Raw genomic sequence first — 26,579 nt, forward strand, 5'->3', positions numbered from 1 at the left:
GGAAGATCCCAACTTGTGTGCAAACACTCGCAAACTATTTGAAACTGAAAAGTATGACACAAACCAGAAGTGGAGAACTTTTGCTTTCAAAGTAAACATTTTTTTTTCACTTTTGAAATTCAATGGTTGCAGGGAAAGGCATAACTTTTTACTTTGAAGGCAAACGTTCCCCGTTTCTGGATTGTGTTGCACTTTCTCCAAATTTTACTACAGCTCAGAACAATTGGCAAACATTTACAGACAAGTTGGCATTTTCTGAACAAACTGTGGGCAACTGCTGCAATCTACTAGAGAGCAAAGCAATCACAAGCATGGTTTTTGTACAGCACGCTGTTTTCACCTGGTCACAGCCCGCAACCACATGTATCAACTGGTCAGGGAATACACAGCCGCCAAATTTTCTAGGCTATAGCTTTCTAGGCAAGCTATGTCTATAAATTGTATGGGTGAATTCCATTGTACAAACATATTAATAAGTATCAACTAGCCGACTAATAAGACACTAGAGGTGCAGTTTGTCTTAATAAAATTGACCTTTCAAAGAACATGAGCACTTTAGCTGTCGCCATCCGTTCTCCCATTGACTTACATGGCAACAGAAGTCTTTGCGATTGTGACCACAGCTATAGAAAACATGTTGACTCACAGACTCCAGAGGCCATTGGATGAACAACAGTTTTTAAACATCTTTCATCCCTAAGGTTAAATTCACCATTATGATTTACAAATACTTCAGAGCAGCGATCCCCAACCCCCCGGGCCATGGACTGGTACCGGTCCGTGAGTCGTTTGGTATCGTGTTGAGGTTCAGGTGTGAAATTTATGGTTTTTAGGGTTTTTATTCCTTTTTATTGTTAATATTTATTGTTTTTATTATTACCTCAGTTTCCGTGTGTTATGGATAATTTTTTATTTTGGTGCCGGTACTGGTTTTATTTTGTTGTATTTATCCGCGACACCTTAAAGGCCGGTCCGTAAAAATAAACCGATCCGTGCTGCAAAAAAGGTTGTTTTTTTTTAAAACATGCTTTTTTCATTGAGACATCGGTGAACTGATCCTAAAAATGTCTTGAGATTAGATCTTTCATAGCGCATGGATATTTTTCTGCGGGTATGAAACTTTTGTCAATGGATTATGAAAAAAAATCAAGTTTGTTGGATGAATGTAGAATAGGGCTCAAATGCAAAATAAGACAAGACAAAGAAAGTGAATTTAACTGGTTTTTTTTACAGTACAAATTTATACAAGTATGTCAACCTGTTGTAAATTTAGCAGCACCAAGTCAAATATCTGCTACAAAAGAAAAATTTACATAGCTGAAAATACTACAAAAACCGATCATGCTGGAGAACTGAATCTCTGCTCTCCACAAAATATTCTCATCAAAAAGAAGATTAAATAATAAACCCCTTGTTAACCATTTTCACAATGTGAGACGAGAATAATTTTAAATAAAGAACGTGTTTCTTTTGACAAAACTTAACAGAACGTTTTCTTTATAATTGATAAATTCCCACAGAAAACTTGAAGGTAAAAATGGTCCGTTCAAAAATAACACTGGTCATTCCTGCAAAGGCTGTCCTCTCTCCACGGCGGCCTGTTTTCTCCATGCTTACCTCCATGGTTTCGGTTTGAGCTGCTGAACAATCCGGACTTCAAACCGTCAAGCCTTCCTCCTCTGTCTCACATTAACGCAGCACGTCCGGCTGATGCGTCAGTAAGATGAGCTGTGATTGACTGCCGTCTTTGAAATTTTATGACCCGACTGGGATGTAGAGGGAGTGGTTGAGTCAAAGGTGGAAGTTTCAGGCTGCCGGATGACGTCGTCTAGCTCACTGATGAATTGTTTGAGGTCCTCTAGGCAACGTTCACGGATCTCCCCGAGGTTTTCACGGAGAGGAACCTGCAGCTGCTTCTCCAAGTTGGGATCTTTAGCCACCAGCATCTTCACCACCATTCCGAACGTCTCGCAGTCCTGACGATACACCTGGTCGAGTGAAAAAAGATGAAATAAAATAAAATAATACTGAGAGACGAACAAGAGGAAAACTTTACCTTCAAAAACCACTGAGCAGACATTTCCACCCTTTTTCAGTTTAGATTTAGCTATGTTAAGTGTTACCAGGCACAGCTTTGAGAGAAAAGCTCTTAATTGAGGGGATGGGGAGTTGTTTCCTTCCTGCTCTACCTGTCGCCTAGGTGTAAATACTCCAGCGTCACTGTGCCTAAGCTGATCACTCTGGTGCTAACACACCTCATACAGCGCCAAAAGATTAACACTCTTCCTCTCAAGTTTAATAGGGGCACTTGATATGGGACAGGGTAGCCGAAAGACGCAGTAAAAACTGCACTTCAGTGGTAGCTCAGAGGCTTGTAACAGGTGTTAGAGGGACAAAGAGGAGGTGCTGGAATCTAGTTTGGGAGCCGCCACTTCACACTGAGCCTATAATGTCTCAAAACAATGGAGGGAGCTTGTGCTTCCACACAGAGTGGTTTGATTTGCAAAATACCAAAACAGAGATTTGCTTTTAAGTCATGATCCTTTAAATGAGCTGAGAATGAAGGGGAAAATATCATTCCGCTCAACTGAAGATAATATTTATGGGCCCATTTCACATTTTGTAAGGGAGGGAAAATATTCAGGAACACAAGGGCAGCTTTTATTTCTTATTTTCTTGAGTTTTTGGACGTATATACATTTGAGACGTAAGATGCATTTTAAAAATCACACACACTTTGTCTATACTTTTGCCAAAATAACTACAACCTCTGACAAACTCGATGTGGCTCTCTAATCTCTACCACACTATTTCATGACGGTCGAAAGCTTAAACTTCGACAGCTACCTACAGCCTTTGATCTTAAGTGGGCCAATTACACATGTAATCCCTAACATAAGAAAAAGAAGTGCTATCTCAACATCATGACTTGCATGATAAATATTTTACTTATTTACCCCGGTGTAGTATGAATGACCATGGGGGAGGTCTTTATCAGCAGCCAAATCTTTAAAACCTATGAAAATACATTTAAAAAATACATTTAAAAGTCTAATACCTTGGCAATTTTGGCTATCTATGGGCCAGATTGGAGTCTTGCTCAGCTGGTTCTGTCCCCTAGGCCCTATCTTTGACACCCCTGGTTAAAAACACAGGGGGAGAGAGCTGATTCAGCAGTTTGTTGGGGTAGGTTGAAATGTAACGACCACATAAACTGACATTAAGTATAACTATAGGAGGGAAGAAAAAAAACAACAACCAAGACAATCTGTTCAAGTGAAATAATTGTTAGGTTCCTATTTCTTTCCATCTCCTTGGTTTATTTGATTTTGTTGTTTTTCCAGACTCAAAATGATATGTTGGTCTATTTTTTGCCAGTATACTCAAATACTTTTTTACATATATATTTGTATGTAACTCTCTTCCATGCCTAACTACAGATACAGCTGCCTAGTATATCAAGCTTCAACTGTACGTGCCAGTCTCATACAAGGAGATGTCCAGTGACAAGGGTTACGAGTGGACATGTGTGTTTATACATATGCCCACACGCCTGTGTGTGTAAAATTAGGCTAGGGAGGAAGGGAGAGTTTCATTCACCAGATACCAACGGTGGCTTCTGTGCTGCGGGGCTTTCTAACTCGCTGGCTTATTTATAGATTTTTCACCAGAACAGAAAGTGTGCTTGGAGAAAAGCTCACAAATAGAGATCGCCTGTCAAACACAGTTATTCTCCAACAGATGGCAACTTTCCAAAGTATGCATTAAACTAGGACACTGTGAGTGCACTATCTATCATTATCAGTAATTTTTAAGAAAGAAAACCGGAGCCAAACCAGTTTGCCTGTTTTTATTTTTGTACTTTTCCACCAAGTTTGATTTCACTATGAGAGTTTTTGCAAACCCTTGCTGACAATGCTTTGAGCACAAATGGGAGGAAAAATGAAACATTTCTATTTTTGCGTAGGAGCCATCCACAGTGAACAGTCAGCAGAAGACAAATAACGGAGGTGTAATACACTGCTCAAATAAAAAAAAATTAAAGGAGCACTTTTTAATCAGTATAGCATCAAGTCACTTAGACTTCTGGGATATTGATCTGGTCAGTTAAGTAGCAGAGGGGGCTCTTAATCATTGTCAGCTACTTTGGTGTTAATGAAATTAACCAGCAGTGCACTAGAGGGGTAAAAAATTATACAACCACCAAAAGACGAATGGTTTTAAACGTGGAGGGTAAAACCAAGCATGAGGTGAGGGGATACCTGCACTTACAGTGGTTGCAGGTATTACCAACTCCTCCAGGATGACAGGTTTGCTGTGTCTCCCAACACAGACTCAAGAGCAGATATACACAAGACTGTTACAGATAACTTAAAAATGGTAAATGGTCTGTATTTGTATAGCGCTTTACTAGTCCCTAAGGACCCCAAAGCGCTTTACACATTCGGTCATCCACCCATTCACACACTGGTGATGGCAAGCTACATGTAGCCACAGCCACCCTGGGGCGCACTGACAGAGGCATAAATTTGCATTTACTCAATAAATCTTTTCCTATTGAAGGTGTGCTAGCTGAAAGACGTCAGCTTGGTTGCAGCTTGTTTTAACATTTGCTTGAATAGTAAAACACAGCCTACAGGACATGCTTGTTACACCTGATCTAAAATGCGATTTAGTAATGATGTAAACTAGGAAAAAACTAAATTACTTTCACTTAATTTAGATTATCTTAATTTCACATTGACTACGGGAGCAGTGCCAACTCAAACACACAGATTACCTGTAATAACAAACCAATACCTGTAATTAGAAAAGAACAGTGGTTAACTTTGATTTTACTTGGCTCTAAAAACTGTTGTGTTTTCAGGCTGACATAATTACTCATTTTTAATTGGACAGCATTGGGAAATCATATTTCCTACCAACCCCATTCAGATATTTCTAAAGCTTTATACACAAACCTACTGAGGGATTTACAGTACAAACAGCTTATGCAACCTTATCCAGGTCTCTTGTTTACAAAAGCAGCTGATGGGAAATGTTCAATAAATCATTTTACAGGAGATTTGTGGGGAACACTACAAAACAAATTCAAAAACACAGTCTCCTCTGGGCATTTCTATACATTCCTCACGCACAATAAACAATTGAGCAGAAGATGTTACACAACTGATAGCCCAAGCAGTCTGTATAGAGAGGAGACCTGCGACAGCCACCATCCCCAGCACAATGAATGTAGTTACAGAGCAATGGCCTTTTTGGTTTTTCATCATCTGATAACAGAGTGGACCTATCAAACGTTTGAAGGAAGGATCCAATCAGTGAGTGGTCTACACCTTCTGTGAATACAGAGCGAGCTGTTTCTAAACAATGTGCTGACAAAGTTCTTCCTGCAATCCGTCCCGTTATCCAACCAGGAAGGAAAGGAGCACGTCTCGACTTTGGGTGGGGTTGTTTGAGAAAAAGAGCATCTTGCTCGCTGTTCACCCCTGCAGGACAAATCCTTTTTACAAATCTCGCCCCTGAGTGTGCTGGGCTTTAGAAATGAGAGAATCGGAACAAATTTTAAACATTAGAGTTGGCACCTCAGTCCAGCTCTGTCATCTTTGCACGTAAAAAGCCCTCAAGAGGCTGGAAGTGTCTGGCTTTCTGTCAAATACATTTAGATCCCTCAACAAATGAAATAAAACTCCCTTTGTACGGCAATCTGGGCCTACGAGGAACAAAACATAATACCCTTGACTGCCTCTCATGCCTTGTCACTCACTATAACCGGTTAGTCTGTCCTGTGGCCAAAGTCAACTCTGACAACCAGAAAGGGGGCTCAGACTATAAGTCAAGAAGACCAACTTCACTTAGCCACGCAAACAAAGTTTAGATTATGACCTGGATAGCTTCTGAGGGGCTTCTGGATTCTGTGCATTTGTGGCTGTGTGTACAGAAGAGATGGCTAGACCAGATTGGGTGCAGAAAGCCAAACATCTGGCTGACACTTGTCAAATGGCTTAACACGAGTGCCCACACCAACAGGAATACTGCTGCTAATTTAAAGAGCACATGAGAAAGTGACTTTGTTATTTCAGAGCCAAAAAAAGAAAGAAAGAACAGCTTAAGTATGTTTAGCTGTGGGTCAGAGCAAAATGGGGCGTTAAAACTGGTCACCAGACAAGTGCTTATACAGCTTCCAGTGACTGCTCGGTTTGTCTGCCACCTCAGAGAGTAAAAGACCATCATGTGAAAGCAATTCTCTGCGATGCTTTAAAAATACAGCCTTTTCTATTTCAGTCCATGATCCTTCTTTTATGTGAGAAGAAAAAAATCTTGATTCAATTACTCATCTTCTGACCTCAGCTCTGGGATAAACAGTTTAGTCTCTCATGGAAGAGGAGAAGAGCTGCCAAATCGCAAACGACCTACACATACGGACGATCTGAAGATCACAAAAGCCAGAGAAAGGCACAGGGAAAACAAAAAGCTGCAGCTGTCAATAGAAACTGATGGTTATCTAAGAATCGCAAATCCTGAAAGGAAATCCTGAAACCTCATATCCCTGTGAAAACGCAATACTTTATCCCCTCTTCGTTTTCATTTCAAACTGTTTATTATACATGTATACCTAGATTTGAATCACCACATTAGAAGATAGCAGAGAATTATGAGTAATACTGATGATGGCAGTAAAGTACCTACAGATTGCTGACACGGGTCTTTGTAATCATTCTAAAATAACTTTCCATAATACCTGGAAACATGAAATAATGCTCACATAGCTCAGACGTTATAAAGTTTGCTGTAAAAAAATGAGAGAAGACACAGACAGGCTATAAAACAGGCGTGAAGCTGCAGCGTCAGCAGTAATGCTGTTACAGCCTATAGGCTCTGTGCTGCAGCTCAATGTGAGGGCGCAGTCTGTGCTCCAGGGCAGAGCTAGCTCAGGTTTAATGGTCTCAGTTAAACCACCAGCAGTGCTCACTGGTGCAGGAATGGCCTTCATTAGGTAACAGAGCAGAGCTGGAACCTCGAGCCTGGGGTGTTTTTAAGCTCTGTTAAGCGGTCGACCTCTCGGTTTATTTTATGCACGGCTCTTTACAGCGAATAAGCCGTTCTTAGCTGCTTCCTTCATTTACGTGTCCCCTGTACCCTGTATATCATTCTAATGTTTCTAAACCCCGGTGTGCAGACCGCTTCATGCGCGAGCATTTGCAAAGATGAGTCAGACGCCGAGGGGGCCATGCTTGAGCCGTGTGCGATATTAAGCAGATATTTTGTATAATGAGCGGTTTATGCAATCAGTGAGTCAGGATGGAAGATTAAGAGAAGCTACCAGGAAAATGCTGGCAACTACAGACACCGGCCTCCCGTTTTTTAAATAATTAACCGTTTCTCTAAATGTGGCTGCAACAGTGAAGTTTTTTAGGGGGTAGCAGTAGGTACTCAGCATTGTGACTGGAAGACAGCAAAGTTAATTTCCTGCCTGTTACGAACATAATAGGTGGCTGTTTCAGTAGTGCCTATCCAGTAAAGCATGCCACATGTGAGTCAGAGAACCCAAGGCCACCATATGCATGGGAATGTGGTGCCAAGAGTACTGAATGTGGTCTGCATTGCCAAAGTTGACATTTATAGAAAAGTCTGACAAATTCGTAGTTTTTAATGAGAGGGTTTGGGCATACAGTGATTTTTCCTTCCCAAAAAGAACAACTGAGAACAGAACACCTTCAAATTTGTTTAAACATCCTTGGAATACATTGTGATTACCAATTTAAAATCCTGTATAGGATATAAATCCAAATCTGACTTTTATTCTTTGCTAGAAGCACAAGAAAACTGTAAATAGCCTGCACTTATCCACAGGTTTCTACAAAGTACTTTACAATGTGTTTCACATTCACTCATTAACACACACACTATAACTGCTGGTAGAGCTGCCATGCAAGGTTCTTGCCTGCCATCAAGAGCAAATTACTTGTCTTGACCAAGGAAAATACGCAGGAGTTTTAGAATGAGGCCTGTGATTAGTGGACAACATGCTGTATCACCCCAATCAGAGAACTTGTGGAAAGGTGGGTCAGAAAAACGCAATGATGTGAAAATTTGAAGTATTAGAAAAAAGTACCTTTTCTATCTCCTGGGCTTTGGCTGCGATGGCAAGGGCTCGTCGCTCGTGGAAATTGTCTGTAGATTTTTGGCTCTCTTCCACGACGGGAGCTACCAGTGGCTCTTCTTTTTCTCCTTCTGGAGGGGGGTTTTCCTCCTAAAGGAAAACAACAGGAAGGTGTGAGCTGCAGGGATATTTAAGGAAAACTAAGAAAGCAGCAGAATGGTTATTCCTAACAGAACCACTGCCATGAAACATTTATGCCAAGAAATCATAAAACCATTCAATATTTTAAAAAGCATACTACTACTCTACTACAGCAATCAAACAACATTGAATTGTAAAGGATGTACAGTCAATGCTGTGCTACGATATGACCTACTGACTCTTTAACTTTGAAGGAGACGTGGTTGATGAGGCATACAGTAAAGCTGAAAAGCCAGAGTGGACTCAGTGGAAAAAACAACAACACATACACAGAATTTGCAGTATAGAAATCTATACCTGAGGCATGAAATATAGCTAGAGCCTATATTTTAAAATGTTTGTTACAGATCAAAACTTAGCTTAATATTAATGTTGCTTTTCTACCCAAGCAGTAACCCTGCAGTTTAGTAGAACCAATCTATAACACGGAAAACCATAAAACTCACATTTTAGCTGTGTTAAGACAGAATCTTCAGAGCAAAGAAATCACAGCCAGACAAGCCATGATTAAGCATCTAATGGGCAAATTGGAAGCCAAGGCATCCATAAATACTACCGAGAAAGCCACAAGAGAGATCTAAGGGAAGAAATGAGGCCGACTTGGATGGGTGGTCAATTTCTTTTGCTCATTTCCTGATACTATTAAAGTTTGAAGGCCAAGGAGCAGAACTGCCCAACCATGACTAAAGTCCACTCATACATTAAGGGAAACAGGCCATGGCAACTAAGTCATACCTCATCCATAGACGACTAGAAAGAAATTACAGGAGAGGGTACATCACAAAGCCGAGTGCGGTCTAAAATAATAATAATAAAAAAAGCACAGTGCAAAGCATCATCCAATTATTCCTCCTTCCAATACTCTCCCTGAAGCTATGCTTGGGAGAAGTCCCGTGTATATGCTTGGACTTGTATGAAAGATCGCATCTACTGCACCTCAGCAGAAAAATATCCCTTGTCTGAGTCTCTTTATTTCAACTCGCAAAGCATAGCCTAACTTGGAAATCGTGCTCTGCTCTCAAGATAAGGCTCAAAATAGATCTTCTGTTAACTGTAATAAATCAAAACATTATTGTTTCAGCAGAATGGGTAAACTCTGACAAAGAAGTGGAACTGAATTTTGTTCTTGGCTGTAAAATGGAGAAACAGCACTGGACTTAATATTGTTCTATGTAATAGTTTGGACATCATCACGCTGATGTAACAGCTTAGTTCTTCAAAATGCTTAGTTTGAGCAAGCATCACAAAGTTCCTCAGGATCTCGCTCTTTGCAGTCTATTCAGCACGTGACTTTTTTAAAAAAACTTAGCAAACTTTAGAGGCCAAAATTCAAGAGCTATGACATTTCTGATCACTGCAGCACGCTCATCTGCTGGCTCATACTCTGATCATCCAGTCATCCTAAGTCTCTCATAGCTATATTCAGTTGTTTGTTAGGTTAAAGTAGTGGAGTGGCCAACCCAATGACACTGCCATTCCTGAATGCATGCTGCTAGAATTCCTAAAAATATCATAGTGACTGAATGCCACTCTACAACAGTGCTTTGAGCATTTGTATTACTTTTTCCTGCTTCCTTCAGCAGATCTGTGCCCTTTACTGGTAAACCATTACACTCTATCTAGCAGGAATTTGTTGTGTTGAGATGAAACCTGCCGATGACCTCCCTGCCCACCCTGCCTTGAAGCCAGAGCCGGTGGTGGTCTTTAGGTCCCGTCTTTGGTGTCTCCTGTCTGGGATGGCTCCAGAAAGCCTATGTGTTTGTTGAATCCCCACAGCAGGCAGTGACCAGGACCATTAGTGCAAAGCTTTACTGGGGGCACAGCACAGGCCTTTCATCTTGGCCAAGGTTATGGGTTTGTGCCCCGAGAACACACAACAATGCACCACAGGCTAGATCAAACACAGCAGCAGAAGCACCAGTGTGCATGTATGTGTGTGTGGAGGGGTGGGGCGCTGAGTAACTTTCATCACAGCAGTTGATTTGGTGGTGGTAGGTGGTTCTGACAAAAATGATCATTAGAAGGAGAAGAAAGAACTTTGTTTATATGCTGCATCTTGTAATTTCTCGTGTATAAACCCGAGGGTGACTGTCTGGTTATTTGTTACTCAGCTCACGTGACGACATTGCCTCCACTGGGAATTTGTACGAAAAATCGAGCCCTCCTTGCCTGTAATGGTTGGCTTTGCCATCTGAATCAAGTGTGTCCAGCACTTGAAATGGCACTTAAATGTCAAGGTGAATTTATGTCTAAATTCTTCACATGTACAAGCCATAAACGCTTGTCAGCAATAAAGTTTAAGTTTGTCATTTTCAAAGCAGTGAACTTGATAAAAATAATTTTTTTTCAGAGTGAGCAATCACTAAATATTTATCACAGAAAGTAAATGCATCATTTGTGTACATTGTGCACGGCCCCTTTTTGATGTGTGAAGGCAGGAAAGCAACAATGTAGAGTCACAGCAGGATGAGATCCGCTGCAATACAGACTCTTAACATTCTGAAACATAACAAAACATAAAAGAAATCATCTTTCTTCCAAACAGCTGAACTCTGTGCGCCCTTTTGTAAAAACTACTTACATGTTTCTTAAGCTGCACATAAAAGGTAGATGAACCCAGAGCTGCTGAGGGGTTAACAGATCACTTCAGATACACTATTGTTGGTGTGAGGAGAGGAACAAAACGGTGAGCAATTTAGTCCACCATACTTGGGGAAAAATAAGTGGACGAATATGAGCTGGATAACTGAAGGTTAACGGTATTAACATTTGCCAAGCTCTTTATTTTGACTTTTTTAGTCCTAATAACTTTTTAAAGCTGTGTTTGTGTGTGTAGAAAACGGGAACATTAGGCTAATAACATACATTAGTCAACTGAATGGTTGTAGCGTGTCTAGACAGTAAAACTGTGGAACTTTTAACTGTGCTGACTGAATAATAAATAGGGCAGTGATAAAAGCTTCGTGCACTGCACAGGTCCTTGATCGTTTAATTATTTCCTGTTTCATGTTAGGGAAAAGATTATTGTTGTTAAAAGGTTTTCAGAGCAGAGCTTGCTGAGGTGTCAAATATCTGATATGGATATATATCACTTAACCCAATTACTTTATTTTGTGTATATTTAAGGGCCATGACTAAAACTGTGATATTTTAAAAAAGAAATGTTTCTATTTTACAAAAAAAAAAACAACAACTTGATTATGGGATCATTTTGACATCCAGATAAACAGTTGCTGGCATACATGCATACAGAGACTCCATTTAGAAGAGGTAATGTCATTACATTGGTACAAAGTATTTTTAACCCTCACACAATCAGCTATAATAGCAAAACCTTTTTAAGTTGCCAGAGCATGCAAACACACACAAGGTGTTGACCTGAATCTTGATAAATACCGATTCCCTGTGAGCCCGATGCCCCATATTAATTTGTCACAATCACGAGACCCATTCCCTGCGTCATCAAAAGGAAACTGAGGGCCTGCCAAACGCAGTTAGACGTGCTCTTTAAAAGTAAAAGTAAACTATTGTTCGTTATAAACGTGTAAATACATCCCAGAGTTACACAGGCACTTCTTATGACTCTGTGGTTACGATCTTGTGATAAAGTTGTGACCCGGGCTACTGATTTCTCCTCTACACTTCTGGGTGGTCACAGCCACATGTACTGCGCCTAATCACAACTGATTGTATTTACACTCCTCTGCATAGTTGGAGATGGATGACATCAGCAAAACACAACATTATCAGCAAAACAATCAAGAAATATCCACATTTGACACAAAAAGTTGTTTTTTTTTGTTGACACCTGAGCCCTTTCCCCCGTATCATTACAAATTCTTGTAACTGAAGTCCGCTTACAACAAAGTTAAACAAAGTGGAGGCCCGATGGCTTTTATGCCCTGCATGAGGACCACTTTAAAACCCATTAACATACTTTGATGGGACTCAACACTTATTAGGAGGATGGAATTTAAGGACTTCCAGATGTATCCTGCTGTACAGTGACATAGGCAGACACCATGGTATGCAAACAAAATAAAGCACAGAACATCTGAGACTCCACTGCTGTACTTACAATATTTTTAAAAAAAACAACACAATTTAGAAAAACCCTTTAATGTTTTTGATCCTTCATGAAAACCTCAAGAAAAACAGTACCTTGACAGATGTTGCACTCTGTGGGGATCCCTCTCTTGACAGGCCAGGAATTTTGTCTATAGAAATTGAAAAGTAACAAAAAAAAACAGTAAGACTGAAGTTAGAGTAAAAAAAGATATTTGGAATAACAAAATAAGAAATGAGAAAAAGGTGAAACGACGAGGGAAGCAGAAATTCAACTGAAAGAAGACAAGCAAGTCGGTCTGGAAAGTAAGTATGGGGGTGCTTATGGATATCGCAGCCTTGTAAATGTGTTGGAAGTCTGGTTCCAGGATCCAGTGAGGTACCTATACTAGAAAGCCTGGAACAATCAAGAAACACAACGGTGCTTTGAATCTCATTGGCTGAATGCACGGCTCCTCTCCAGTCACTGGAGGAGGAGTTTCTTCCTCTACTGACTTTCCTTCTATAAGAAAAACACTACGCTGTCCAAAGCCTTGTAATCAACTCTACTAACAAACTTCAAGCACCTAGAAATGAAACAAAAAACACTCCGGAGTGGCAGCTTTGGCTTCAGGAATATCCATCAGACATCCTATACCCTCTCCCCTCTACTTGCGCACACGACCTGGTGGCATCTTTATGAGGCCTGACAAAGTGGCAGACAGAACGGAGAGCAAAGCTGGCTGCTGGAGACATTAGAAACCCTCTCTGTCTCTCTCAGGTTACGCAGACTGTGAATAGATTAGGTTTGACAACTGTAACTTTTCAATATATCTGAAACAAATCCTCTGCATGTCATCTCATCTTACTTTTTAATTCATTACCACTGAACAAACAAAGGAATGCATGGCTATACATTTTGAAATATAATCCAGGAGAAGTGGCTAATTTGTCTATTAACTCATCAAACAAGACGTAGTCTATCCAGTCTTAGACAGCTATACTGAACTGTACTTACCGAACATCCTGCTCTGAGAATAAGTCTCTTCATACCCTGTTGGAAGACCAAACCGTAAGGTCACCGGCCAAGTACATCACAATTGGTGGGGTTTTCTTATCTAAAAGCAACCTATGGAGCATACGACTACTCTAATGCTTCCCTAAAAATATTTACTCTTAAAACCCGTTCGAATCATGCATTCAGATGGCAACATTTTGCCATGTTAGCCATGAAAACTGCTAAGCACTCACTTCGTGAGTGAAAAAGCGCCAATCAAATGGAAATTTAAAAGAAAAATGACCGGCGTTGAAGATGGCAGTGGACCTCAAAAGAAACAAAACCAACCTCCCCCCAAAAGAAAACCAAACACTGGTGGAAACAGGGGAATTTGAGGGATTAGAGACAAGAATGAATAAAGAACATGCACCGCACACGGAGATACTTTAGCACTTGTGCATTTTACAGTACAGTTATTTAATAATTTTTGGTGGTCTTACAGGAAATCTATTATGTGGACTTGGTTTTCCATAACATTCCAAGTGAGAGGGTGGGACTGAAAAAACAAAGAGCAATCCATGATGCTCTTACATTATTCAACCACTTTCTAGATAAGCTGTAAAATTCACTGTTCCCACACAGTCATCTTATCAAATGTATTTCCAGACAAGATGTATTTGTAGTCATTAAAGTGTAATATAACACTAAATAATATATCTGTGATGAAAATGTGTTCAATCGGAACACCTCTGACATTTTAAATCATTTTTAACATTACTTTATAAAAGTGCAGGAACCATGAAAAGTGCTAATGTACCTCGGGTAGTGGAAATGGCATTTACCACAATACAGCAGTCTGTACTAAACTCTAATTCAGAAACTACTTTCATGATATAACTTACAAAAGACCTGGGTGAAAAAAAATGTCTGTGTCAAAAAGTTTCCTTTGTAAAATACTTTTTCTTTTGAGAGGCGGGTCGACTCTCAAGTCACTGAAATTTAAAAAGCCTGAAGTCTTCTGTTCCTGCATCCTTCTCAAGACAGAACACAAAATGACAAGGATGCAAGAAAGGAACAACAACCCAGCTTACTGTCACCCAAGTCTAAGCTTATTTACATAGCTCAATGTACAGACCCAAAGTGTCATGTCCACTCTGTTGAGGAAAGAGTGCCCCCCAGAGGTGCTCAGAAACACCCGTGTGACCCTCTGGACCATCCACACCTGAAAAGCCGGTCAGCCAGGTTAACAGCCATGGACAGACAGTGAATAACAGTAAAATAAGAAATGAAGGATGGAAGAAAAAATATATATAATCCATTTCAGAACAATGCACATTTTAGGAGCTGAACTTAAAACATGACCTTGAATCAGGGCCTACAGGCATACACAGATTACCTTATTTACTTTTGTGCTCTGGATAGTTAGTATAAAATTTAGCTTTCCAAATGAACGATGTTTACTCAGAGGCTGTGTCTCCTCTTCCTGAGTTAAGGCAACAAATGGCTTATGAGTAGAACTTGTCAGTGGAAGCAGTGACTACACTTTCCACTCCATTTTAGCAGTGCTGTTACATAATTTGTTCCATCAGCTGGATTGTTAAGACCAGAACTAATTACCTTTATACTTTAGTATTTATTAATGCTGTGCCACTTTATTGAATTTATATTGTATTAATCTGTGTTACCGACTTATTAAGTTAATTCCACATGTTATGGTGATTTGCTTTGGAGTTTTAAACTCTTATCAATATTGTGATGCCAGTAAAAGCACTGCATACTGCATCAGGGGGCGGGAATCTAAGATTTCTACATACTCTTGCCTTGCTGTGAGGGGAAAGGAAGGCTCTTGGCTCTGTCCGGTGAGTATCCTCTGCTGCTGACGCTGGAGCCAGAGCGGCTGTGCGGGGAGCGGGCCACCTCTCGCCGCACGGGAGAACGATCTCTGAGGGGAGGAAACGGGGCTGCCTTTCTCCTGTAGTGGTCTCTGTCCTCCCTGGGGAAAACAGGGGAAATGTGAGCCCTGCCAAAATCTGAAAGGTCCAAACATTGATAGCTTTTTCTTTTTCTTTTTTGTGAATTATCTGAGGTTAAAGTTATTCCTGATTGCAATCTAATAGCAGCAATTTACATCGGCCCAATGACGGGTCCACCTCTCTCACTCATTTATGTACCAACACAGAACAATGCTGCCACCTAGCACTGTAAGGTCATTCTGCTGTGTGCAACAAATTCCTGTTTTATGTTTTATTTATGCTACCCATATCCGTTTGCAGAGTTATTTGTGGAGAGGCTTTTTAAAACCATAATTTCCCCAAAAGACCGCAAAAACTGCCCTTTTGACTTGAACACTATTGTTCCCTTTAATATTTTAAAACGTGCATCCCAAACATTTTCATTCAAAGATCACAGTAGCTGTTGTTGCTAATCAAACACTCCCTCTCTGGCTGTAACTTCACCTATCTGCAACGAAACAGCTGCACAGTCAGACGATGGTGGCACCTCAGGCAGGATGTAACCACCCATTAAGGTTAGTAATGTTTGACGCTTCAAAGTGAGTTTTCACCATGAGCATCTTGCTGTTCTGAAACCAGATATGATGAGACGGGGGTGGACCTGACCCAGAAAGTGAGGGACAGTGCACCTTGCTTTAACTTCCTTTTTTTTTTATCCTAATGAGGACCATCATTTACAGTATGAGCATTAATTAAGACAATAGAGTCAACAGGAAAGTGGCTGAGGTCACAAAGCAAGAAAAACAAGGGCTGTGTGTGTGTTATATTTAGTGCTTAACAAATTAATTAAACAATCACTCAATATAAGGTTTATGCCACAGCTGCCCTAAAATGTGGTAAGTAACAAAATCATTTTTACGTTCTATAATAGATAATCAAACGCTATGTGCAAGCTCTTTAATCAAAATTATATTTTTAATGCTAAAATATAATTGTTGTTATGTATTCATTTTCTAACTTACATAGTAAACCCACATTATTTTTTTTTACTTTTTAAAAAAACAAGATGCCTAGTTAGTTACTTGCATTCCTGAACATTAAAGTTTAAGTGTTTAAATGTTATGCCTGGTTTCCTAAAGAAGTCCAGTGTGTTAAAACTTGGGTATAAACAAGTGTGAATTTAGTTTAATACCCCAAATGATGTAGGAATTTTCAGTTTTAAACAAGTTGACTGATATCTAAAATACAACTGTGCTTTTTTTGTTTTTATGACAGGTGCTTTAACCTCCTAGGACCTGGCGTCCACATATGTGGACATCAAATTTTTGGGTTGTCTAGACCAAAATACCCGTGGCAAACGCTGATTAGTTTTGCTCTACAGGGCCTGATATATACTTACGAGGACATTATACTGCCACAGTTCTATCAAAATTTAAAACGAATGTCCTCATATGCGGACCTCATTTTCCTCAGACACAAAAATCAGGTAAAAATAAAAATAAAAAAATCTGGTAATTATTTGTTTTTACATTCATCAGGTCCCAATTAGCCCAAATAGCAAAGAGAAATTAAAAATGCATGAAAGAGTTCGGGTCTTACGAATGTAGGTGCTATATATAATAAATTAAGACATTTCTTTATTGGCTTGACATGGTCTGCCATACAAAGTCATTAACAGGAATTCACTCTTACCCTCTGTCCAGGTTTAGTATGGCCTGTACTAGTGTGTCTTCCCCACTCTCTGGGAGCGCTCTGGGTGCTGGATAGATGCCTTGGCCTCTAACGCTATGAGGAGGTGGTGCACGGGCACTGAGGGGATTAACAAAAAATAAAAGAGACGCACACACAAGTTAGTGTTTGCAGATAAGCACACAGTGTAGTACATTGTGTTTATTTAGATTTCTTTGGGGAAATTTTGTAGAGTCTACAACACAACCTATGTAAGTGGCCGACGGTGTTGCTGGCATCTATGCTTGTGTGCTGAACATTATGTGATAGTGTGTTGTCTCTGTGTTTTATATGTGGTGTCAACCATGAAAAAAAACAAATAAAATGGTAGGACTTTTTCCCCTCCTGGTTCTTCAGTCTTTGTTGTGGTCAGTTTTATTTTTCAGTGGAGCAAACATGTTTGTCCCTCAAGATTTTCCACTTCTTTGAACATTCCTCATCTCCATCCTGCAATCTCTCTTCAGAAATGTACTGACATTTGTGAGTACTTAATTGACGCTATAATTGCTATTACCTATAATGAGGTGATGATTGTTACTCTCTCTGATATATTCAATTAAAAAAGCTGCAGCAAAACAGTAGCTGGAGATGTATAGGAGAAATCAATGGTATTGAGCAGATCAACCCCAATGTGTACATTTCTAGGGAGGTGCATGTCAGGCTACGGTTCAGAAGGGTGTATGACACAGTTACGGCGTAGCCACAAAGTGAATTTCTCACTGAAGCACAAATCTTCAAAAAGGAATTCACATCTGCTAAGTGACCACATGAGACAGAGCTCTTTCAACAGCCACAAATCCAAGCCTTACTTCAAACAGGTTGACTGGACACATGCTTTCTGGCTAAAGATAAAGGGCAGCATTTTTCTTAATATCAGTTGTGTAACGAACTATTAAGGAGATATATTGTGTATCTAAAACATGACAGGAAACAGAATTAACATCCAAATGGTCTAAGGCTACACTAGAAGGAGTATTAAGGGTGGCTTTAGTCCAGGAGATAGAGCAGGTTGGAAGCCTGGTGGTTTGGTCTCTGTCTGCCCCAGTCTGCATGCCAAATATCCTTGGGCAAGATACTAACCCCAAGTTGCTCACTGATGCACTGATCCGAGTATGAATGTGTGTGAATGTTAGATAGAACACAGTTTACCTCAGACAAAAATGCTTGCATGACTGGGTATGAATGGATGAATGAGACATGTTATATAAAGCGCTTTGCGTGCTCATCCTGTGCAATACAGGATATTTGCTTTGCAATAACAAAACCCTAAAATGGGAAAAAACATGTTTTGTGCTTTTGTCAAGAATTTTAGACAACTTAAACAACCATGCATCCGACGCAGCTATGAAAACAAAATCACTCTCAATCTTCCCCTCTTCTCTCTCTGCCTGCCTAGATTGGTCTATCCAGTGAGTACACTTTATACCCAAGTACTGTTCATAAATTTTGCTACTGTACAAACAGCGCATTTTCAAAATGCACCCATGTGTGACGACATAATACCTACAGGTCTCTTACCACATCTCAGTGTCAGGGAGGATTAAACTAATTAAAGCTAATCCTTCAACTTTTCACAAAGTGAACAAATTGTAACATAGACATGCAAGTTACCTCCGCTCTTTGTTGTTAAAGTCATAACACTGCAGACTCATCAGTTAGGTAACATGAACTGCATATATATTTTTTATTTTGGCAATAGCAAAGGAGCACAGATATAACTGGCAAACCTTATTGTCGTTTTTAATAATGAAACATGCACAATGCAAATGCAACATTGAGGGTTTTACTAAACTTTAGCGCACTAATTGTACCCCGATATTAAAATATTCTTAATAATGTTCAAATAGGCTACCTAGTACTATTTAATGTGCTATTATCACACATCAGCATTACACACAGGTAAAATTAATTTTGACTCATATTTGTTAATGTTATTTACAGCTAATTTGTGCTGCCTTTGTCTATTAACAGACAAAAATCATACTGAATTGAACCAGTATTTTGAGAGAATATTGTAAACTTGTCACCTAAATGTCTGCAAACCTAGTGTTTAGCCTAAATATAGACACTGTTTAGCCAACATTGCTAGACCAACAGTTGTGTAAACTAAGAGTCTAGAGAGCTCAGCAGAGACCACAAGAAAAGTAAATGAAGTAAGACAGGCCAATATGGGTCAGAAACAGACCACGACTCGTGATTGCTGGTATGTACACAAACATTACAAACACACCCCCCCTAAATCCCCCCCAAGTCCAACCAGAGAAACTAAACACAAATGACTTCCTTATAACATCAAGTGAATAGAACAAGACTGTCCCCTGCTGTCCAAAATGAAAACATTTTAATAAGCAACAGTCTAAATCCACCATCTGGCCGGGGCCTTTCTGTGTGGAATTTGCATGTTCTCCCTGTGTTTGTGTGTGGGAGGAAGCCGGGTACTCTGGCTTCCTTCCACAGTCCAAGAACACATTAGTGGGGCTACGTTAACTGGTGTCTCTAAATTGCCCATAGCTGTGAATGTGAGTGCGAATGGTTGTCTGTCTCTCTCTGTGTTAGCACTGTGTCAGATTGGCGACCTGTCCAGGGTGTATCCTGTCTCTCGCCCTATGTTAACTGAGATATTCTCCAGCCCCACTGCGACCCTGATAAGATTAAGCAGAAGAAGATGGATGGAATACTGTATGCATACAGAATGTGGCTGATAAGGCTAATATTAAAACAAATCCTAAGACAAACAGTTTACCCAAACTCCAAAGGCCGCGCTGTGTGGGAGTCATCCCTGGGTACTCTGTAAGGATAGTCCTCCTACACGACAAAGAAAATGTGAAGAAAAAAAAATCATTCTTATTCGCCACTTCTATATTATTTGTTATCTCTTAAGACAGAAAAAACTCAGTATCTGGTTAAAAATAGTGTAAAATGACAAAAAGCATTGTATTTAATTTTGCATACATAACCCACTGATAAGTGACAAATGACAAACTAGCTGAAATGACGGATAGATACATTTACAATTTTAGAACTCAAATGTAAACACAAACTCTAAAGAGTAATATAGGGGGGAAAAGCAGAAAAATTAAAGAGCACAATCCCTATAAAGGGAATTTAAAAGTCTAAGAAGAAGAGTTCAATAGATGCCTATAGTACATATACGTTTCAAATTATCTTAAATTATATTGTTAACTACTTTGTCCTTGGATTGGCTCCTTAAACTTACAATATTATGGGAAATATCTAAACTGTAGAGACTTTGAAAAAGGTTGCTTGCTTTTGACTGAAAATATGTAGTTCACCTATTTGATTACAATATACCAAAAAAAACCCTCTTACCCTCCTTGAAGGTGGAATGGCTCTGCGTTCAGCAGGGAAATGAGGGCCATCTCCATGGTAACCCCTCTGATCTTCATGGTAACCCCGGGGTCCGCCTCCATTTGGGTAAAAGCGGGGACCTCCTTCATAATCATAGCCACCACGGCTGTAGTCATCTTCTGGCCTCCCAAAGGGGCCTCGTCGCTCAACCCCTCCAGCCGCCCGTGGGTATGGACCCTATACACACACACACACACACACACACACACACACACACACACACACACACACACACACACACACACACACACCTTTTTAAAAAATTATATATGTTTTTTTTTTTTTATTCTTGCTCAGATTTTGTGAAAGAAAAGTCTGAGCCAGAGCTTATGGCAACTCGAAAATAAATCTTTAAAAAGATTCCTGGTGTTATTTTATTATTCACTCTCCATCCACAAAAAAATAAAAATAAAAATAATTAAAATTAAAAATCAGCAATTGTCAAGGGATAAATAAAGAAAAGTAATAAGGCATAATTTGCATGTGGGAATTATTAAATGGGATGCAGTGATAAAGAGGAGCTCACCGGCCTGTCTGTTAAAAAGCGCTCATCATACACCTCCCGTATACTCCTTTCTCGTCTGTAAGTCACTGAAACGGGCAAAGAGTGAAACATACTGTTATCACTAGCACTGTCTCTGTTCAAGTGTGGTCGGACTAGCTTCTTCGAGCTGCAATATTAATATAGTATTAAATAGAACTTTTTCTCAGAAGCCATCTGACATGAAATTGAGGGCCAACACAGATGACATTGTTCTATTTAGATGCCTTGAATCTTGTGGTTTCCTAATGTTTCATCTGAAACTGTCTGAAGTGAAGCACCTTTTTAGCCTCACACATGTGCAGGCTTCAACACAAAAGCAGCTTTTGCAAAAAGAACTTGTCTAATACATAAAAGTTTTGAATATTGGTAGAGGTTCTACATATGCACAGATTGCACAGGAGCTGCTGATCCAGTTCTACACTGCGGTCATTGAGTCTGTCCTGTGCTCCTCCATCACAGTCTGGTATGGTGCAGCCACTAAACAGGACAGGACTGTACGGGCATAAGAAAGGGTCATTGGCGCCCCCCTGCCCTCCATCCAGGATCTGTACCTCTCAAGAACCAGGAAACGTGCAGGGAAAATCATCACAGACCCCTCACACCCTGGAGACAGACTTTTTGATCTGCTGCCCTCGGGCAGACGGTACAGAAGCCTCCAGACCAGGACTACCCGACATAGGAACAGTTTCTTTCCCCTCGCCATCTCCCTTCTAAACAGTTGACCTGTCACACTGCTCCCACTGCCAGACTGCAACTGCACCTTATGTACATTCTGTAGTATTCATTCCACTTCATTTCTGTATTCTATGTATATAAGTTTAGATTGGTTATTTATAGTTGGTTTACACAGCTTTGTGTATGTACTTGTATGCATGTGTAATGTATATATAGACACGTGTGTGTGTGTGTGTGTGTGTGTGTGTGTGTGTGTTTATGTGTGCGTGTGATTTACATTGCAGTGCTTGAGAGCCTCCATCTACCAGAACCAAATTCCTTGTATGTGTCTGCACATATACTTGGCCAATAAACACAATTCTGATATGATTCTGATATGATCTCCCTAAACTAGTATCACATCAGTGTTCTCTAGTATGTTAGTGTTTAGTGTCTATTGTTTGTTAATAACTTACTTTTTTGTTTGTTTTATTTATTAAAAAAATTTTTTTTTTTGCTTTTTGGGCTTCTCGAAACGCAAGATCTTCAAAACAATCTGTAAAGAAAGTTCATATAAAGTGTTAAGACTTCAGAGCAGACATCAGCAGAAAACATCAAAGACAAGACAGGGCACGGTGTGAAATGCAAGTGAGGAGGCTGAGATTACTTTGTGCAGGTTGTATGACCTAACGTGGAGGTGAAAAAGAGAGTGCATGCAGGTTGGAGTGGGTGGAGTTGAATGTCAGGGGTGATTTGGATAGAAGAACAGCAGCAAGAGTGAAAAGAGATGGTCGTGAGAACTGATGTCATGTGTGGTTTGGAGATGGGGGCATTGACAAAAAGACAAGAGACTGAGCTGAAGGTGACAGAGTTGAAAGTGTTAGGATCTTCATTGGGAGTAACCAGGATGGACAGGATTAGAAATGAGTACATCAGAGGGATAGCTCTCAAAGTTAGAGGCAAGGCAGAGATTTTTGGACATGTACAGAGGAAGGATAGTGGATATATTGGACAAAGGATGTGGAAAATGGAGCTGCTAGGTGGGAGTAAAAGAAGAAGACCACAGAGAAGATTCATGAATGTAGTTGAGGAGGACGTGGAGGAAGAATGCTAATGATAAAGTAAGATGAAGGCAGATGATTCACTGTGGAGACCCCCAAAGGGAGCAGCCAAAAGAAGAAGACTGACCTAACGTGACATGTTAAAGTACATTTGATCCACAGTAACTTAGTCAATATAGCCATCAGCTTGATGGCAACTAAACACTATCATTAATAAATCATCACTACTCTTTGTGGTAAATTTACAACTGATTGCGATGTAAACCAGGCTGCTATCACGGCTAACTAGCTAGCTTCAATGCATGCACCAAACACCAGCACGCTTGTGTAGTAAGTTAATATATCGTTAAGGCCACCAACAAAATCCTTTGATATGTACGTCAGATTGCGGCTTCATCTACATAAACTATAGAGGTAAATAATTTAACTGAAAAATAACAAACCGAGCTTACTTTCCTCTGTCGCCCAGTTAGCTTAGCTTCTCCCGGTAGTTACGGTCGTTATTTACGTTGTTCACGTCATCAACGTGCGACGCACAATATACGGCGTTTTTTCCCGTTTGCTGAACAACTGCTCCGTGTAAATAAAATTACACACCATATTTTTTAACAGCTTTGGCATTATTCTAACGGACGGTGTGGTGTTGGTAAGAACTACTGTGAAGGTAGGCAATTGCTCGAATTAACGTTAAATTGAATAATGCTGTGTTTATAGTGGATGTATTAAGCTGAACTGCTGGTTGTGTGCTTTATGACCATCATGTGTCTTTCAGAGTGTTTTATTTGAGTCCAGTATGAGCGGGGGTTTGGCACCAAGCAAAAGTACCGTCTATGTGTCGAACCTGCCATTCTCTCTCACCAACAATGACCTACACAAGGTAAGTTTGTCCCTGTAACTCTTAAGTGTTTGTCCTGTGCCACCACCACAAACTTGAAATTAAAAAAATAAGAGCAAATGTTGTAAAGATTTTCAGCTTTCATTCAAGGGATTGGACAATGGATTGCATTTATATAGCGCTTTTCGGGGGCCCTCAAAAGGCTTTACAATTCCACTATTCATTCACTTTCACATTCACGCACTGGTGGAGGCAAGCTACAGTTGTAGCCACAGCTGCCCTGGTGCAGACTGACAGAACGAGACAAAGGTGTCTAGGAACTGCAGCTATTTTATGCTCCTGTTTCTGGGGCTCTGGATCTTCAAGAGTTGTTGAACAGAAGGTTAAGAAGAGAGGTGACCATCAGTGAGCAGCAATATGGCTTCATGCCAAGAAAAAACCCAAAAAACGCGGCGGATTCTTTGACAGTATTTTTTTTTAGAAGTACAGAGAAAGTCAGAAGGAGTTGCATAGTGGTTTTGAAGAAAGCATGTGATATGAACTGTGATACTGCATGAGGAAGTCACGAGGGGCAGAGTAGGATGAGTGCTTGGTTGCAGGACATGCATAAGGACAGAGACAGCGGTGAGGTATGTGGTAGGGATTACATTAGGGCTCGCCAGACAGATGAGGTCAGGCAGGAGTCTTTGTGGGTTATGATATTTGCAGAGGACATTGTGATCTGTAGTGAGAGTAGGGAGCAGATGGAAGAAAACCTGGATGGAACAGGAATGAAAGTCTTTCAGTAAAAGCAAGACAGAATACGTGTGAAGGGAGACAGGCCTAGCAGTGAAGGTGCAGGATAGAGGTAGTAAATGTGAATGATTTAAATACCCGAGGTCAACCAGAGAAGATTCATCAAAATTGTGAAAAAGATTATGCAGAGCAGGATGCTAGTGATAGGGTGAGATGGAACCAAATAATCCACTGTGGCAACCTCATAAAGGGAGCAGTCAAGAGAACAAGAAGATACATAAACGCTTCACTTTATTAATATACGAAATAGTTTTCAAGCAATGACTGCCTGACATTTAAAGTCATGGACATCACCAAAAATTGGGTTTCCTATTTTGTGATGCTTTGCCATGCATTTTCTTTTTGCCTGCTTAGATCACCATGGGAACTAAATTAAACACATGGTCGTGTGTGAGCGTGGTCTAGAGTATGTTATTTTCTGACTTTAGTTTTAAAATGGGCTGTATGTGGTATATTTTTATTAATACTTTTGATTTTTTTAGTTTTCTACAAGTATGATATAGAGTCTAAGGAATTTGTTTTATACATTAATGATCTGATATTTTTAATTACCAAGAATATTTCACTTTGATCTGGCCACAAAGAAAAGTGACTTCCACATCCCCATCATTAAGCTGTAGGACAGTGTCAGTTGATCAAGTTTAAAGTTTCAGAGCTCGAACGTGCAGCTTTTACATTAGAAATAAACAGCAGCACTGAGAGTGCACATGGTGGTAGAACCAATATATTAATGTATGAGATTAAGATAAATGATCTTCTGTAGCATTTGCTCTCGACTTATTTGCACACAGCTGATGCCTTTTTCTAGTTTTATTCTTTAAATTTCTTTATAGAAGTTTCTCACGTGTTCCTCAGATAATGTCTATAAATGAAGCATTTGGAATTAACTGAAGATGAGCCACATGATATATCAACTCTCCTTTTATGTAAGCACATAAAAAGCCTGAAGCAGAAAGCCTGACTTAACAGAGAAAGTTAATAACCACAGTTGTGACACCTGTGATCTCTGACTGGGATTTTAGGTTTTGTCAAGAGGCTTAAGCAAAGAAAGCTTGGCTTTCAGTTTAACTTCCTTCGTGGCACACCCCACCTCTGTCTTCGGTCATATGTTCGAGGGTTTTTCTATTTGGGTTTGTTGCCAGCAAAGTACATGCTCAGGTGAGATTAATTGATTGGCTCAGGCAGATCATTCGGCCTTCAAAAATTCCTGGATTGCATGCACATTATATTTTGGGTTACATTTCAGATTTAGTGCAAAGTGCCATCCTCAAATTCGGCATGGGCTTGAGGATGTCACTTTGTCAAGTTTATCTCTGTACTCTTCAGAATTCATCCAGGTCTTTCTATCTTCTGTCACCCATTGCTACTGGAAGCCATGCATACTCAGCCATCACCCATGTTTTACAGCGTGCTGTGAATTCTGAGCTTTAGTTTGGGAACATCTTCATTAGATTCTCTAGTGAATCCTACACTTGGATAATCTATCAAAAGTAGTTCAAGATAGTGGTGGACAGTGATGAACAGTGGTGAACCAGTGACGGGGTCATGGGTGGCCAAGGCTCACTGATGGACGTGAAAAGTGAAGCCTGATCTGTGTGGTCTGACCTAACAGATGAGCTGCTGTAGCTCAAACTGCCAAAACAGTTCATGCTGGTTCTGAATTGTGTCAGAATACACAGAGCATCACACGTTGTTGCCTATGGGGCTGCACAGCCCCAGACCAGTCAGGGTGTCCAGGCTGACCTGTTTATCACAGAAAGCGCCAACAATGGCGATGTGAGCATCAGAACTGGACCATGGAGCAATGGAAGAAGATGGTCTGGTCTGTGTTTGTTACCAGGGAAACACCTGGCATCAGGATGCACTATGAAAAGAAGCCAAGCTGACAGAGATTTCTGCTGGGACCTCTTGGGTCTTACCATCCATGTGGATGTTCCTTTGACACCTACCTAAGCATTGTTGCAGATCATGTGCACCCTTTCATGGAAATTGTATTCCTTCATAGCTGTGGCCTCTTTCAGCAGGATAATGCGCTCTGCCATAAAGCAAAAATGGTTAAGAAATGCTTTGAGGAGTTGGCCTCCAAATTCCACAGATCTCAATGTAATCAAGTGTCAAGTGGGATCTGCTGGACAAACAAATCTGATCCATGGAAGCTCCACCTCGCAACTTACAGGACTTAAAGGTTCTGTTGCTAACATCTTGGTGCTAGATACCACAGCACGCCTTCAGGGATCTAGTGGAGTTCATGGCTTGATAGGTCACCATGGTTGTTTTGGCAAAAAAGGAGGACCA

General features: G+C 40.2%; 2 protein-coding genes across 11 annotated transcripts in view; one reads left to right on the plus strand and one right to left on the minus strand.

Moving 5' to 3' along the window:
- Positions 1–1,208: 1,208 nt before the first annotated feature.
- pphln1 (periphilin 1) lies at positions 1,209–23,172 on the minus strand. 9 transcript variants are annotated; one of them, XM_085435933.1, is made up of 12 exons: positions 23,107–23,172; positions 20,922–20,986; positions 20,357–20,572; positions 19,770–19,831; positions 19,603–19,668; positions 16,991–17,107; positions 15,167–15,339; positions 14,482–14,568; positions 13,368–13,403; positions 12,467–12,522; positions 8,117–8,254; positions 1,209–1,988 (listed from the first exon to the last, which is right to left on the minus strand). In XM_085435933.1, coding segments are annotated over exons 1-12 (1,290 nt in total). In that variant the 5' UTR covers positions 23,108–23,172; the 3' UTR covers positions 1,209–1,715. The 9 variants fall into 9 exon arrangements, with proteins under 9 accessions (XP_085292059.1, XP_085292058.1, XP_085292061.1 ...); XM_085435932.1 differs by having other exon boundaries at positions 15,161–15,339; XM_085435935.1 differs by lacking the exon at positions 19,603–19,668 and having other exon boundaries at positions 15,161–15,339.
- zcrb1 (zinc finger CCHC-type and RNA binding motif 1) overlaps positions 22,405–26,579 on the plus strand; it is a 5,812-nt gene continuing 1,637 nt past the window's right edge. Inside the window, exons 1-2 of one of the 2 annotated variants that reach the window (XM_085435942.1) lie at positions 22,405–22,714; positions 23,427–23,531. In XM_085435942.1, coding sequence (XP_085292068.1) covers positions 23,448–23,531 — 84 coding nt within the window. In that variant the 5' untranslated portion in view covers positions 22,405–22,714; positions 23,427–23,447. Of the gene's footprint in view, positions 22,715–23,260; positions 23,319–23,426; positions 23,532–26,579 lie in introns of those variants that run through there. The other variant, XM_085435941.1, reaches the window with a different exon arrangement.

Source organism: Copadichromis virginalis, linkage group LG17 (genome assembly GCF_057382275.1).
Source record: "Copadichromis virginalis isolate Kocher_CV1m ecotype Utaka linkage group LG17, C_Virginalis_male_GT1.1, whole genome shotgun sequence".
NCBI lineage: Eukaryota > Metazoa > Chordata > Actinopteri > Cichliformes > Cichlidae > Copadichromis > Copadichromis virginalis.

Excerpts from the sequence above, each read along its gene's own strand:
- pphln1 (XM_085435932.1), bottom strand. Across the intron at positions 20,573-20,921 it reads GCTTTTTAACAGACAGGCCG|GGTCCATACCCACGGGCGGC; the intron begins GTGAGCTCCTCT and ends GTGTGTGTATAG. Across the intron at positions 12,523-13,367 it reads TTCTCAGAGCAGGATGTTCG|ACAAAATTCCTGGCCTGTCA; the intron begins GTAAGTACAGTT and ends CAATTTCTATAG.